This window comes from Thermobia domestica, chromosome 18, assembly GCF_964235325.1.
Source record: "Thermobia domestica chromosome 18, izTheDome1.hap1.1, whole genome shotgun sequence".
In the NCBI taxonomy this organism is placed as follows: domain Eukaryota; kingdom Metazoa; phylum Arthropoda; class Insecta; order Zygentoma; family Lepismatidae; genus Thermobia; species Thermobia domestica.
The window spans coordinates 38,097,815-38,115,174 of NC_137471.1; the positions used below are offsets into that span (position 1 = coordinate 38,097,815).

General features: G+C 37.7%; 1 protein-coding gene across 2 annotated transcripts in view; it reads left to right on the plus strand.

The window, feature by feature from the left end:
• The first annotated feature begins 2,541 nt into the window (after nt 1-2,541).
• Nucleotides 2,542-17,360, plus strand: part of LOC145676085 (tetraspanin-7-like) — a 58,880-nt gene continuing 44,061 nt past the window's right edge. The window contains exon 1 of one of the 2 annotated variants that reach the window (XM_081746960.1): nt 2,542-2,654. In XM_081746960.1, the coding sequence (XP_081603086.1) occupies nt 2,612-2,654 (43 nt within the window). In that variant the 5' untranslated portion in view covers nt 2,542-2,611. Of the gene's footprint in view, nt 2,655-3,869; nt 4,171-17,360 lie in introns of those variants that run through there. The other variant, XM_081746961.1, reaches the window with a different exon arrangement.

The following is a 17,360-nucleotide window of genomic DNA, read 5'->3' on the forward strand; positions in this document are numbered from 1 at the left end:
GAGATAATATCGTAATCAGAAGGCTGAGGAGAATAAACACTTTTGAAATATTGAGCAAAGTTGTAAGCTATGTCCGCATCTGTTGTAACTACTTTATCTTTGAAAGTCATATGACTTATTTCTAAATTTTGATTCTTCTTATTTTTAATATAATTCCAAAAAAATTAGGATTATCCTTCAATGCCATTTCTGACTGATTTATATACAGATGGTGATCAGAAAAATGGAAACACCTGTAGTTCGCAACACGTCAGATGTATGGGTTGGCAGTGGTGTCGTGGCGCCCGCAGCGCCGGACCGCTGGTGGTGGTGTGTTAGGTCGGTCTCCATACTACGTCAGGCGCAGTGGAACAGCAGTGTCCAGTGGCTGCAGCAGACGGAGGTAGTGTAAAATGGGAGACCTCTCAGATTTTCAAAGAGGGCAAATTGTTGGTGCGCGGTTATGTGGAGTGAGTGTGACGGCAGTGGCTACTGTGTTAGGTGTGTCGCGTGGGACAGTGTCGAAGGTGATGACGGCCTACACAACACACGGGAAAACCACATCGGGGAAGCGGAACAGTGGGCGGAAGAAAATCATGAGTGACAGGTCACGCCGGGTATTAAAGCGCATTGTCACACAGAACCGTCGTGCCACTGCGGAGCAAGTGACGGAGGAACTCAATCAACACCTCCCCCACCCTGTTTCGACAATCACAGTCCGCCGCGAATTACATGAAATGAATTTAGGGGATCGTGTTGCACGGGCCAAACCGCTCATCAGGGACCATAACGCTTTCGCATGCCGCAAATGGTACCGCGACCATGCAACTTGGACCGTTGAGGACTGGAAACGTGTGATATGGTCGGATGAGTCATCCTTCACCCTATTCCCAACCACGGGCCGTGTTTATGTGTGGAGAGCGCCCAAAGAAACTTATGATCTGCGGTGTCTCCGCCCAACTGTGAAACATGGCGTCAGCTCGGTGATGCTGTGGGCCGCCATATCATGGTTTTCATTGGGTCATGTGGTCACACTTAGCGAACGAATCACTGCCAACGATTATGTCGCAATTTTAGGAGACCACTTGCATCCTATGCTCCGGATGTTGTTCCCGGACAATGACGCCATCTTCCAAGATGATAATGCGCCCATTTACACAGCTGGCGTTGTTGCAGCGTGGTTTGAGGAACGTCGGGATGAAGTTCAACACCTCTCCTGGCCCGCCGAATCCCCAGATCTCAACATAATCGAACATCTGTGGTCCGTCTTGGAAACACGACTCCGGCAACGATTTCCACCTCCATCCTCTCTCACAGAACTGGCCGATGCCCTGCACGAGGAATGGTGTAAAATTCCACTTGCTATCATTTACGACCTCTATGCCTCCATCCCACGTCGCATCAAGGCTGTTCTGAAGGCGAAAGGTGCCCCGACACCATATTAATCTGGTAAGTTGCAATTTCGTTCAGGTGTTTCCATTTTTCTGATCACCATCTGTATAAAGCATAAGCAATCTTAATCAACGTTTTTGATTTTGTACGCAATTCCTTAAATTTATTTAAATTATAGTCGGAAATTTTTGTTTCCTATAATAATGCTTTTCTTTCAATGTATTAATAATTTCTGATGTAAACCAACATGGATATTGATATTTCTTAGATATTTTCTTTTTTGGCACATTTCTTTGAATAATACTATTAAGAGCATCGTAAAAATAATTGACAGCTTTATCAACATCAATTATATTATATAGATGCACCCAATGTTGTAGGTCAAGTTGTTTATAAAGGTTATAAAAATTGGCCTTACTACAATTAAACATAGTACTTGAGTTATGTTTTATGCCTGGTGTGAAATTTCCAAGATTAATATTAAAATTAAGAGATGGATGATGATTGTCTTCTGTCGATAATGGAAATACATTTCTAGTTAGATTAATATCATCTCCAAAATTAGACAAAACAAGTCCAAAGTTTTTCCGTACATATTTCTTATTAAATTATGCGATGTTAAATTATGTAAAGAAAGGAATTCGCCAACATATTACAAACAGACCCACCCTGCAATAAATCAAAATCAGCATCCGTAATTGATGATATATTAAAATCACCAACAACAAGCAAACTTTGATCATATATGTCGTCGATTTCCTCTAATTTTTGAAAGAAATCATTATAGGTTCCTATATGACTCTTCGGTTGAAAGTATACCAATACTATATAAAAACTTCTTCTAGATATTGTAACTTCTATACTCATCTGTAAACATATCTTTGAAACTGAACCAAGAACAAAAATAAGAAACTAATCCAAGAACAAAAACAAGTCCTATGTCCTAGTTGCAAAAGAACCAACACGTAAATGGAATTTCCAGTAACAATCTGTTATAAAAGTATATTATATAAACACTTTCAGGGTGATTATTTTAAAGAAAAGAAAAACACATTTTCCTTTATATTGAAAACAAGTGTAAAACAAGTCCTTTTCCTAAAAACCAAAATAGTCTCCGTAACAGTATAAAAACTAGCATTTTGAACGATAAATCATCATTCGATCGACGTTCATCAACAGAGCAGTTTGTGAATATTCAATCCACGTCGTTTGGTGACCGCCGTCTCCCAGAACCTACAGGATGTCTCCGTTGAAGCCGACGACCATTAACGACTCTTTAGTTTGTGAGTATGCTCAGTGCTTATAATCATTACATGACCAATTGTTGTGTAAAAAAGTGACTGTATAAACACATGAGAGCGCACGAGAGTTATCAAGGACAGACTACTTGATAATGACCCTGATCACTATACTATTTGAATCAATGTTGTAAATTTGTAAATATCATTTGCACTATTTCTATTGTTTAATTTTAGGTGATGGTTATATTCTTTCAATAAATGTATTTTTTTACATGGATGCTGTCTTGCTCTTTGTAAGGTAATGCATCTTCTATAATACTTTATTTCTCAAATTATATAACGTGACAAATAAGCAACATTCAGCATCAGTTTAATTGGAAGACCAATCGGAAAACAACCATTAGGAAGACGTAGGCGCAGATGGGAGGATAGTATTAAGATGGATCTCGCAGAAATAGAAAAATAAAGTAGAAACTGGATCCAATTGGCTAAGGACAGAAGTCAATGCGGAACTTTTGTGAGTGAGACATTCAACTCCAGCTTTCATAGGCCATGGAGTTAGTTAGTGAGACCTATGAACTAGGATTTGTCTTACCTTTAAACATTCTTTTTCGGTTAAAGACTAAGAGTACTGTAGTATTCAATCTATAACATATGCCCGTGATACCATTTCAAAACATTTGTCACCTTATTTCGTATTAATTTGTATTTTCTCATAAAATGTAAAATATACTCAGATGAGGATAGTAAAAAAAAAAAAAAAAATGTTATCGGCATAATACTCTTAGTGAAAAACCTTCGATGTACTCTAATACTTCACATTGATAAGTATGCTACATGTACTCTTATAAATCATGTAAAAGAAACTAGAAATTAAGAGAACATAAAAACCGAAGTTTTGCTAAAATAATCAGAGCAACTTCGTGTTACCTTTGAAGCACATTGACACGCACGAGATTAAACGTAGCGCAGAATCTTTTATTTATCGATTTTTAAAGAGTTTTCCGTACATACTCAACTAGTTCTTGCAGCTACGTTTGAATATCACATCGTCTCTGTTCTTCAAACAGTATTTGAAAGCATATTTAAATTAAAATACTTCTAATATTTATAGTCTTAAATATCATAAAATTTACATAACTTCCGTTTTTGTATTTAACGTAACGTTTCACTGCGCAGAAGCTATCTTCATTTATTCAGTGACTACCAGAGCCATCTATTCGACTGTCCTTTGTTCCGAAATGTAGCAGACGATCGCTGTGTAGTTGAAGCAGTGGTGTACCGCAAGATTTTGTAGTGTGTACAGTTATACGTAAAAGTTGTTTCATTGCTGTTTGACATTAGGTTGAACCGAGATTCCATGTTGGCAGTAGACTGTGATTTCTTTAGAAAATGAAGTTTCTTCTGCGAGTGTTGTCTAAACATTGATTTTGCATCTTTAAAAAAATGTTTGTGTTTATAAATTTATTTCTATTGTGGCAATAGAACTTCTCTCATCATAGAAGCAGGAATCGCAATGATTAGATGCTTACTGTTTCTTATTAACTTTGTTTTTGCTGTAAGTAACTGGTATTAACATGTATTTTTTCAGTTCTTTTGATGTCAATTTGAATTTTCTTTTTTACCTTTTTTTTTTAGTTCGGCTTGGAAGGCGTTTTAATCACGCTTAACCCTAGGCATAGGAGGTAAATACACGGTTCTGATTGGTTGAAGCTATCCGTTTCTCGCCATGTAGCATACATATAGCCAGTGGCGTATTTAGGGGGGGGGCTTCCGGGCTTAAGCCCCCCCCGAAATCTTACTTACTATAGTAAAGTATATGAAATATCTTGCAGAATTTTCACATTTTCAGGCAAAGCCCTCCCCGAAAGTTAGCAAAGCCCCCCCGAAAGAAAATCGTAAATACGCCACTGCATATAGCGTAAATCAAACGCCAGGTGCTGTCGGTTCTTGCGGCCGAGCATGTTAGCACGGGCTACTAATGAAACTCGCTTTTGGCCTGAGTTCAAACCCAACCGGAGGGAAGTTCTTTAATTTTTTAAAAAGAATTTTATAACACTTTTATCATTAAAATAAAATAAAAATAATACTCATTCGCCTTGTACGTGATTTACTTACGTTACGAAACCCATAGCTGAGGGAAGGGGGTTAGAATCCCCAGAGAGCTCGTTTTGTTCCACCTTGATCCCCATGAAAACACCACACCAGGTGACATCGAACCTCGCCCGCTTCCTTGTGACCAACTTAAAACTGTTGGCTAGGGTAGCGCGTGAAAAGAAATATGCGCTTGGCTTCGACAAATTGTTGAATGTAGTGAATATATTGTGTTGTCGTTACGTTGTTAAAATAGCCAACGTTGCTTGAATATTTACCTATTCTAATCTGCAGAGTTATATAACAAATACATTCTCCGATTTGTTTTTATTTTATTTGAGCATAAAGTTCATGAAAAACGAATCTTCTATGCATAATTTGTTTGACTTGTTGACCAAGCTTTTATTACTTTCCGAGACTCGAAGCAAATATCTAGGATGATTTTACAAAATATTGTCACTGTTCGTAACATTTATTTAATTTTTGTCACAAGGGAATTTCCAAACGTTTCCAGTCTGACGCTAAAACAGTGTTCGTAGGTTAAGAAAATTTCCCTCGACTGACACAAGACTTTCCCTTTTCTTACCAAATTTTCCCTAATTTGTTGAGTGTTCAATTTCTATGACAGAAGTTATGTTATAAGATTAATTTAGGTATATTAAAGGAAGAACCAACCACATTTGCTTTATACATTTGGTTTTTCCTTCTTTTTTTTGTTGCTTTTTCCTTCATTTTTAACGAGAGGGCACAGTGGCTCAGTGATAGGACGTTCACCTCCGGTGTGTGGGGTCACTGGCTGGATCCTAGCTGGCGCCAAATGGACTTTGTGGTGGACAAACATAGTATTCATGGGGGACAAACAGTGTTCATGGCATTTCATGGGGTTCTCTCGTTTCTTCCCACTTTATTCATTCCACCATTGCATTCATTTCTCATCATGACCGTCTCGTTTAGCCTAGCCGGCATAAGCATAGAATGTAAAACTAAAATATTTTTATTTTAAACAAGAAAAGAAATACATACAAATATGCCCATTCAACAATGGGTGCAAATTGTTACTTTGAACACACACACACACACACACACACATAATATATATACAAACTATGTGCTATTATATTGGTTTATTTTTGAAGAACAAAGAAAATTTTAAGCATTTATATTAGGCAATCAGTCAACACAAGAATTTCCCTGGGTTTTTCACGTTTTATCGAAAAATTCTATTTTTCCCTATTTGCTAAATTTACTTGCAAAATTTCCCTCAAACTACGAACACTGCGCTGAAATAGCACGCCAGTCCTAATAAACCGTTCATGACATACAATGCCATCTATGGAAGAAATAATGTATTAGTTTCAACTGTCTAGGTGCGACAGTTTCTTGGGGGTAGTCAACTGAATCAGTCCCTATTCATTAAGCCTGTATACTGCATGACAATCCTCCAATCTATACGCCTGTTGTTGCCAAGGGTGTAATGAAAGATTATGGTTTCCAGCGTAATCAGCATCCATGTTACAGCTCAGATTAAGCATTGTTGCCTTGGCAACCACATCGTTAGAAACTGAAACGTTGTTCAGTATGCGAGAGTGACGCATAGTGACTAATTCAAATTATTGTGCTTAACGAAATGACGGAGATATGTAGTAGAAATTGATATTTATTTCTTCCATAGATGGTACTGTATGCCATGAACGGTTTATTACGAGTGGCGCGATATTTCAATATTTGGAAATACTCTCTCTCGTACCTTCATGATTTAGAAAAAAAGAAAATGTTTACGGAGTTCAGTGCCAGTAAAATGTCAAAATAACAGTTTCTGTCTAAAGCGTTTGTTGTAATATGTGCTTGGGTCATATAATCTATTTAAAATAATTTAAATTAATTTGATGTTTCCTTCATTTTCTAGTGCCAACGCGTAACATAATCGCTAAATTTCTTGTCTTTGGTGCGAGCGTCCAGGGTTCGATTCCCTGTGGGGGCACTCGATCAAAAAATTGTAAAAAGATTTTTCAGACAAGGTATGCTGAATGAGTTTTCCTGGGTTTTCCTCATTCACACCAGGAAAATGCTGGGGTGGTACCTTATTTATAGGTTCCAGGCCGCTTCCTTCCTTTTCTTTCCCCGAATAGTGTGCTCGCCGAGGGACGTCATCCCTCATATGTGACGAACTTAAAGCCTTAGATGCCGAAAGCCCAGAAATGTAAATCCTAAATCTCTACTTTTTCTAGTACTAAAGTACAGGATGATCGATCACATGGATTTCCAGTCGTCCGAACACTGTGCTACTGTGCGTGCCCTTTGTAAGTTACAGGTTAATGCCTATGCTTTTGGTGTTTGTGATCCCGGGTTTGATGCCTGATTAGTATAGTTTCTTCTGTTAAAATAGTTCAGATCTTACTTGAATCAGTAGTTCTGTCTTATATATCTTCCCTGTGTCCGTGGGTTTTCTCGGGGTACTGCCGTTTCCTCCTACACTCTCATTCCATCGATTCTTCCATCATCATTCACTTGCCTTTATTATCCATCTCCTTTGGCCTAAAGAACATTATTGAGGAACGTTAACCTAAAAGATTCCATTTCATTTATATATCCTCCCTGCTGTACACACTGTTAAACTTCAATTTATTTAAGAGATGTAATGTCTCAGTGATGGAACATTTTTCTCAGGTGCACGAGGTCTCTGATTCGATCTCAGCTTCCACCAAGTGTACTTTTTGGTAGCCAAATACAACGTTCGTGGGTTGTTTCGTTTTCTTTCACATTTTTATTCCACAGCTTTGTTGATCATCATCATCATCATCTGCTATAGTATCAGTTCATAGTGGTGGGACGATGAAAACAATGTTTTGGCTCAGAGTGGTATATTCTACACAACTTCTACACTCTCGCTCGATTAAACTTTGTCGATTCTTGGAAAGAAATCGTGCAGTCTTCTTTTTTTTGATTCTCGTGCGTAACCTTTCAATGCCTTTCTACAGAGGACAGAACAAGAGTGAAAGAAAATTTAGTGAGAGAAGTGAGAGTCGACAGAATCGTGTTTGTAAAGTTACAAGGACGTCAACCCAAAAATCAATGGGCTTTCAGCAGAGTAGTTTTCAGTATTGTATTAAGAGCTTGACTAACGCGTCATGCTAACTTCCGTATTTAGTAACACTTAGTAACACAAGGACTCACCCCAAAATCAATGGGCTTTATGAAGAGTCCATTTTAGTGTTGTATTAAGAGGCTTGACTAACGTGTAATGCTAGCTTCCGTATTTAGTAACAAGTAAGTAATCATTAGTAACACAAGAACTCCCACCCAAAAATCAATGGGCTTTATGCGGAGTCGGTTTTAGTATTGTAGACAATCGAGTAAAGTATATGTATTCTTCAAACTCTTGGGAGGGCAATTGCCCCCCCCCCTCCCTGTCCCCTCTAAATGACGCCTATGGTTGTATTAAGAGACTTGACTAATGTGTGATGCTAACTTCCATTATTTAGTAACACGTAAGTGAAAATAACAACGATTTATGTCGGAAAAGGCCACCTTCGACTTTTCCGCAGGGTTATGCAAACACTTTAGGAGAAATCAAGTTTGTTTCCTATTGCCTGCATCGGCGGAATTAGGAATTGTGTCCTGGGGGAGAAGAAGTTTTGTCTCTTGGGGGCACAGTAAATACAAATGAGAATTAAAGGATCTTATAGGTGGCATATTAATTTTGTTTCAAAAATTTGGGTAGGCAATGCCCCCATACCTCCCATAGTTCTGCCTATGATTGTCTCTTATATTGATTTCTACAAGTAAGTTTGTGCTGGACAACATTGTGTTCGTAAGTTTTCTCGGGACATTCCCGTTTCCTCCCACTTTCTCATTCAACCAATTGTTCCATCATCATTCACTTTCTTTAATCATCCGTCTCCCTTAGCCTAAAGGACATAAACGTGGGACATTAAACTGAAATATTTCATTTCATTTTTTTAAAATTAAAAAGATGGGACAGTCTATAGAGGACATCGAGATGAAGAAAGTAACATTCCTAAGAATAAATTGGGCAGTGCTATGCAACAACCAGTCAACCCACAAAAAAAAAAAAAAAAAAAAAAGAGTTAACTCTGCTGGAGGGTTTGAACATATGTAAGGAACATACTAAAAAATTCTGGTAACGCGTTTGGGATAGCTCTGCCATCTATAAAGAGAAAAGTCAACCCATTTACAGTAATATCTTATAGGGTCGAGAAAACTATAACTGTGATTTCCCCACAACTGACTCGTTGTGGGTTGAATGGTTGTTGCATAACACCGCCCAATTCTCATGCGTAGTTTTTGAGTGAAAAAGAATATTATTTATGCTGCTAAAACCTATTGCATTCCTTACCATAATTGGTCATTCTTATTCTACTGCAATTCATTATGTTTAATAGCTAAAATTATCGTTCTTTATATTAGTGAGAAAAAAAAAAGATTTGGAGAAAAATATTTCAGCCACCTTCTTCCCTTAGGATATAAATTTCAACGGAAAACGTAATGACAAAAACCAATAAGGTATTCAATTTTTGACATAATTTTGTACCCATGGCCGTAATTTGAGGGGGCAGGAGGGGCAACTGCTTCCCAGGGAAGCTCCTCGCCGTTCAAGAGGGCCCACTTTAGGACAAATTTTTCTTGCTCCATATATGATACGAACATTTAATTATAAATGAAGTATTCAATAGATTCACTACATTACATAAACAAAACAGCACACAAAAGGTAAAATGAAACAAAAATGAGTCATGGGCCACTTTCAGTTAAAAAAAAAAAAGTTTACTCTTAGTTGCCCTAGAAATAATATTTATTCGTATGGCTTTGAGATTTATCAATATTGCTCCTTTAATTAATTTGTCATGTTTGAAACGAGCCCAGGGGCGTGCGGAAGGGCCCATAAAGAGTAAGAGAAAGATGGAAAGAAGGGGCCTCTTTTCGAATTTTTCAGGAGGGCCCAAAACAACATTTTCATGGGGACCCAAATATTATTGTTTACGTCGCTGTTTTAACCTCCTAAGAAAACGCCCTTTAATCAAAGTAACATAATAAAAGTGCTCAGCTTGTGGAAAGTTGTCACCAAACTCCAAAATCCATTTCAAACGGGTCAATCGTTTCCACGTTATGTAATCGATTTAAATGTGGTCAAGAAGAAAGAAGAAAAGAAAAAGAAGAAAATACCCTTATTCGTCCTTTAAAACCGGAATTTTGAGAAATCTGGGTCACGTGTTCCATCTACCTTGTTCTCTCTGTCCTGGCTCTAATCATAGAAGTCCGTTCCTACGTCATACATTGGCGAATTAGAAATGACTGCAATAGGTATGTAGTTTGGTATTCAAAAGCTTAGTCACGAGCGAGGCTATATGAGACCAGTCCCATATAGTTTAGAATGAAATCTGAACAAATATAGAACGTTTGAGCGAATCTCATTCGGAATCGAACACAGAACCCCATACACCAAAGCCACACCCGCCGTCCACTGGAACCAGCGAGGAGGGCTAGTTTTCTTATACTGTAGCATGCGGATGGGTAAAGCTCATAGTGTTTTGTTGAGTGATGTGTGGTTAGCACTTTAGAATTATTTCTAGATTAGTGGTTGTCAACCGATGTGTCACTGAACCGATGAAACACTGGTGTCTCCTACTAAGTTGTGTCGCGAAATTTCAGAATTTAAAAGTACCATAAAGAATTTAATAATAATTGGTTAAAATCGAGATAGACTGTACCAGTGAACACCTCCAGCGGTAGCAATAATGCTCAGTGCTATATAGAGTCATTATAAAAACTAATTGGTTTCACTATTATAATACATATTATTATTATTATTATTATTATTATTATTATTATTATTATTATTATTATTATTATTATTATTATTATGTATAATAAAAATATCAAACAATTTTATCGCTATGTCCTGAACGCTCAGTAAAGTGCACCGTCAACCAGAAAAGGTTGAGAACCACTGTTCTAGATAGTCAGATATTTAATCTAGCGTTCCCCGTTACGTCCTTCAGTCTAAATTACAAGAATAAACCATGAAAGTGAATTATTGCAAAATAGTTTATTGAATTAGAAAACGAGAAAATCTGAATAACACCCATGAATATGATGGTACCAAACCACAATCTTACAAGGAGGGGCCGCGTTGATACAGTAGTAGAGCGCTCATACCTGGTACCAAGGGTCCCTGGATCGATCTCAGCTCGGGTTCAAGTGGGCTTTTTTTGTAAGCAAATATCATCCACGTTGGTTTTCTCGGAGTTCTTTTCGTTTCCTCTCACTTTTTCATTCCACCATTTGTATCATTATCATCATCACATTCTCTCTGAACGTCGGAGGATAATAGTGGGACGTTCAACTAAAAAAAAAAAAAAAAGAAAGAAAGAAAAACATGACCGAACCAAGAACCTCTCGCAGCTTTCTATCACTGATGACCGTCCCCCAATTAGTGTTACCCACAAGGTGACGCGAAATTGAAAAAAAAAAATGAAATGACATCTTTTAAGTTTTATGTCCCACGTTTATGCCTTCTAGGCTAAAGGAGACGGTGATGATGAGAAATGAAGAAAATGGTGGAATGAGGAAAGTGGGAGGATACGGGAGTACCCCGAGAAAACTCAAGCGCACGGTATTTGTCCAGCACAATGTTCACTTGGCGCGAGTTGGGATCGAACCAACAACCTCATGCACTAGAGGTGAATGCTCTACCACAGAGCCACCGCATGAGATGAAACCGTAGGAAATAAGGTTTTATCGTCTCCTTTCAATTCTCGAAGTTTTCTTTCTCAACTCTTTTGTCGAGAAGTTTTTGTCGTCTCGTTTTGTAAGCACTAAACGTTATCAGAATTCTCCATCACAAGAGGTCCACGGAGAGGGCGACATAACATCCAAACCATATTTATTATTGAAGCAGGGATGTACGCAGGGGGTGTGTACTGGGGGTCCGGACCTCCCCCCCCCCGAAATCCGGACTTTTGTTGTAAATTTAGTCTAATTTTAGGGGCAATTTTACAATTTTAAATATAATTTAGCCTGAAATTGTGTTTGGACCCCCTGAAAAGCTTTGGACCCCTCCCGAAATAAATTCCTGCGTACGTCCCTGTATTGGAGTATATTGTGTAATGATTTGCGTATCTTTAAACATTGATAAATATACTTCATTGTGTTGGTGCAATCATTTTTATCAACGTATAGTTCTTACACTATGAGCCATTCCTGTAACAGTAAAATATTGTTTGAGATTGAAATCTTGCTTAGAGATAGCATTGCCCACGAGAGTCAACAATTTTTGTCTCGTTTCGTCTTGCCTCAAATTAAAAAAAAAAGTATTTCTCATACTATCTATGAACCGAGAAATTTCTCGTTTCGAGGACAACAGTACCCCTAATTGTATGTATTTGAAGTAATTATCCAAAGAGGTCTTTAATCCTTCCGGAAACTCCAATAGATGTGGTATTTACGATCTTAGCAGCATGGCTATATGGGATGACACGTACGGTTTTAAGTTGGTAGTGAACCACGGTGCTAAGTTTCTTGTACTCCCACCGGGAATCAAACCAGGGCTCCACTTACACCAAATTCATACAAGCTAGCCACGAGATCAGACATTTCAAGGTCAGTATTTCAAGTGCGACAAATAGTCATGAAATACCCCGTTTCATCTGCTTGCAGCGAAGGTCACTTCCATTCTGTAGATAATACTTCATTGAATAGATCAATACTATTCCAAGTGCAGTTGCGTGACAATATATTTAGTTGCGGGAGCGGCAGTATAGAGTAATCGTAATTGCGTGACGTCTCAGTAATTCTATATATATATATATATATATATATATATATATATATATATATATATATAAAAGACATTCGGCCCAGTACATGTCGCCACTAAATTTCTTTCCCAGACAACATAAACATGGTTTTAAGTTTCGTACGTGGCCGTAATATTTTTTATTAGATACTCGAGTTCTAATAAGTTAACATAGCATTTAATTTCCGATTTGATTTGAGTTTAACGTCCGTTTCGGCAGCGAGGCTACATAAGACGTGGACCTACATCTTAATGTGGGATTCAAACCATATGAGCTACCACCATGAATCGGACCCATGCCCGGGAATCGAACTTGACATTTCTTATGAAGTATATAAAAACCAACATAATATACAAAACACAAACAAAATTTTATCTAGGAAATAATGTGTATATGTCATCGTCATCATATGTACTCTGCCATTATTGGCAGGTTACTTGCTGCAACTGAGAAGCTTCCATGCTAACCTCTTCGTCTTCACGTACAATTTTTCTGCTATGATATCATCCATCAATTGTAGTCTCCTTCACCCCCTCCTCCTTCTTTTCCTGCCACCATACCCTTTAGCACGTCCCTAATACAGTTTCTTCTTAGCTAATGTCTCAAACAGTTTCTCTTCCTATTCTTATAATATCTAATATTGTTTTTTTTTTTCACTATTTGTAAGATCCTTTCATTCGTTTTCCACTCGGCCCAGCTAATCCTCTCCATTCTTCTCCACAGCCACTATCCCCGACCTAAAGCTCATTTTTTGGATTTAAAAAGGACATTGGGAAAAATAAACTTAATCTGAACTTTATTAACCAAGCCTCGTATATTCTTCAACATTCTAGAGACTCTTCCCTCATCGCTTTGATATGTCCTTTCGTTTGTGTTGGTGAGCCTCAGTCCGATTTCATGACTATATATAGACATACAATGTGGGAATAACGACTCCCTTTGTGAACGCTTTCTCGAGTCTGGAAAACGGGACAGTTGCAATAATACTTCCATGTTGTCATCGTCTATTGCTGGTTGGTCCATTCGAAGCATCCGCATCTTTTCAGCCAAAGAGCTTGAATTCAGCACTATACGTCATAACCGGGAAACTCCAGCTCCGAACGACTCATACAAAAAAGTTAACTAGGAAGAGCTTCAGTGTTTCGACACCTTTTATGAGGATTATCTCCTCGTTGCTGCTTGCTAGGCGGGGCAGCCAGCACCTACTCGAGAGCAGAGTCCATGCTGCCTGAACTTATATATTGCGCGCATCTTGCTGCCGAGTGTATGAGCTATCCCTCCATGGGACGGACATAAACACTTAATTAGTTGAGTATGTAACAAATAGTTTATTCCAAAATGTTTTTTGGATGTAAGTGCGTAACAGTTTCATCTGCGAAATGTATTCAATGTGAAGAATAAGTCGAGTTTATTGTTATTATTACAATAAACATCATAATAAGCGAAACCCTAAAACGTGATTTTGCCTGTGACCATGGACTAAAGAATATATTCGTAGCGCCAGCTTGGAGCATCGTTCAAAGAAGCTGCGTTCGGAATTTAACGCAGGACATCGATGGAACAGCATTATTGGCTAGCCGAAAAATAACGGTAGTTGTTTAGTTTATATGCCGAGCCACCTACTTCGTCGGTATTAAGTAAAAGGTTGTCAATTCATTTATTTTCTTAATTAATGTGCATGTAATATCTGTGTTTATTAAGTGACTTATATATTCACTATCTAAGTCTTGAGTTTATCACTTGTATTAAATCCAATGCATGATTTCATCACACTCGTAGTATAGCAAATATCTCTTACGTTATCTGCATCCACGCCTGTTGCGTTCCCAGCCCTGGCATGACGAGGATGCAGGCATGGGTGTGAACTATGGTCGCCGTGGAATAGCTGGAAAATAAAAAGGAGAAAAAATAAAATACGAGACCGAAAGTTAGTCCGAACCACGACGAGCATAATGGTAACACCACATTTGGAAAGCTTTCAGTCGTTTTTAATCATTTTTCCGTAATGTCCATGTTTCTACCCCATACAATACAATACTCCAATACGAAGCATTTTATAAGTCTTTTTCTCAACTATTTATTCAAGGTCTCACAAAATAGTATTTTCTTCCTCCTAAAGGCTTCTTTCGCCATTCTTCACCTTGTTTTCATTTCACATCTATATTTAATATCCACGATTCAGAATTTTCTGAAGGGGGATGCGCCAATAACTACCAAAATAACCAATCACACTGAAACTCTTCAAAGTGACATGCGACATGGTCTTGGGGAAGAGACAGATCTTAGAGAAGCTCTAGCACCAGCGAATTTGTGGCTCTTTCCCAAAATCAAAAAGGACCTCAAAGGTAACCATTTTGCTACCGTAGAAGACATCCAAACCAACGCGACGGCTGAATTTCGGAACATACCAAAACAGGACTTTCAAAGTTGAATCCAGCAATAGCAGAAGCGGTGGAACAAGTATGAGTGTTCTCAATGAGCCTATTTTGAATGAGATTAAGTGAATGTGTACCTATATTGTGGTAATAAATAGTTCTCAAGAATCCTATTTTGAATGAGATTAAGTGAATGTGTGCCTATATTGTGGTAATAAATAGTTCTCAAGAATCCTATTTTGAATTAGATTAAGTGAATGTGTGCCTATATTGTGGTAATAAATAGTTCTCAAGAATCCTATTTTGAATGAGATTAAGTGAATGTGTGCTTATATTGTGGTAATAAATAGTTCTCAAGAATCCTATTTTGAATGAGATTAAGTGAATGTGTGCCTATATTGTGGTAATAAATAGTTCTCAAGAATCCTATTTTGAATAAGATTAAGTGAATGTGTACCTATATTGTGGTAATAAATAGTTCTCAAGAATCCTATTTTGAATGAGATTAAGTGAATGTGTGCCTATATTGTGGAAATAAATAGTTCTCAAGAATCCTATTTTGAATGATATTAAGTGAAAGAGTACCTATATTGTGGTAATAAATAGTTATAACGAAATTCAGAGAACTTTTTGACGGCTTTTCGTATTTTAGACTTCCAAACTATGATATGCACGTTTGTCTGTCTGTCGACAGATATTTTTAGAGTAAAAATGGTAATAGATAACAAGAAATACCTTTTAAGGTTATTCATCGTTCCAATAATGGGTATAACATCTCTATCCATAAACTTCTATTCAAATCCGAAGTGATAGAAATCAAAATGTCCGGTTTGAATGTTAATCACTACAGAGCAAAAGCGATAATACACCGAGAATTTCTTTGTAATCTATTCGACGCTCTAGGGATAGATTTCATCTCCATCTTTCCCGCTACCATCACTAGAAGAGGCAGAAATCCGCTACCATTTTCGGTTTTAAAGATATTAAGTTAGTGGTTTCAATGTTACGAGTGGAGTTCAGAAAGTAAGGTTACAAAGCCTGCAGTGAAACGTGTATGTATTATTTCATACAACCAACACAGCCAACAGATAGTATACCAGTGGCGTATTTTGTGGGCTACCGAGGGTTGCCCTAGAATATTATGAAACCAAGGTATGATAATAGAAACTAATTTATATTGATAATTTTATACTTTTGTATATTCTTTCCATGATGCAAATTTTGGAGAACCTTATGAATTTAGAAATATCCGCTAATTTCTTTGCACGGAGTCTCTCTCGCTTCCTAAGAGATCTTCGACTTGGCAACATAGCAGAAACCTACCTTCTCTTTCAGCAAGAATCGTGTAGTCATCAGCGCGTTCTTCGCTCCACCTCCCAACGCAGCTTACGAACGGGCTGGTAGGTAGCGCCAGTTTCCTAGAGAGTAATCAGTTTCTTGAGCATGCGCGAAGGGTAAAGGGAAGTTATACGAGTAATGATAGCGCATTTTGGAGGTCGCTTGGAATTGTCACGGACATCGTGAGCCCCGTTCCGTAGCTGTTTGCGTCAACGCAAAACAAGTTTCGTTTTACAGTGTTTTGCGATAGTGGGTTGTGGGCATACATGTTATAATTATTTGTTGCTTATTTGCATTACGTTGCGAAGGCTATTACAAACAGACTTTTTCGTTGGCTAATAACCCTTTTCAGCGTTCTTTGCACAACTTTAGTTTACTCACCTGTTCAAAGCAAAATATAGGGACACTTCACGCAGCACATGAAGGTAGAAATGTATGATCGATTTTCTGTAATAACTAATAAGATAAAATAAGTCTTTCTAAAGAGGAAATCATATTTATCTACTTGATAAAAGGAAAGTATGCTCTAAGGTTTTCTGTTATTTTGAAGACTTTATAATAACGTGGAAACTAAATAATAATAATAATAATAATAATAATAATAATAATAATAATAATAATAATAATAATAATAATAATAATAATAATTTAATTATTATTATTAATATACAGGTGTTATAAAGTTTAGTGGTAGCCGAAACCAACAAACCAATATAATGTGTTAGGTAATTTTTTGACATAGTCCTCTTATCGATTGATGCACCTGTCGTATCGTGGGATGAGTTTGAAGATTTCCTTCTGGTAAAAATGCTGTTCTTGTGTGTTCAGTCATGTCACGAAATGTTTCACCTCTTCGTTTGAAGCGAAGCGACGGCCTCCTAAGTGCTCCTTCAAGTGCAGAAACAGGTGAAAGTCGCTTCAAGCAAGGTCTGGGCTGTAGGGAGGGTGGTCGATGATGTCCCAGCTGGGTTCAAATACATTAATGCCGTTCTGGGTCAGCACTGCTCCTCGTTGGTGACGTTTTTTCTACAAGTCGCAAACTTTTGGCACCATTCTGCGACGTGCTGCGAGATATTACAATCTCTCCGTAAACATCTACCAGTTTTCGGTGAATTTCAGCCGAG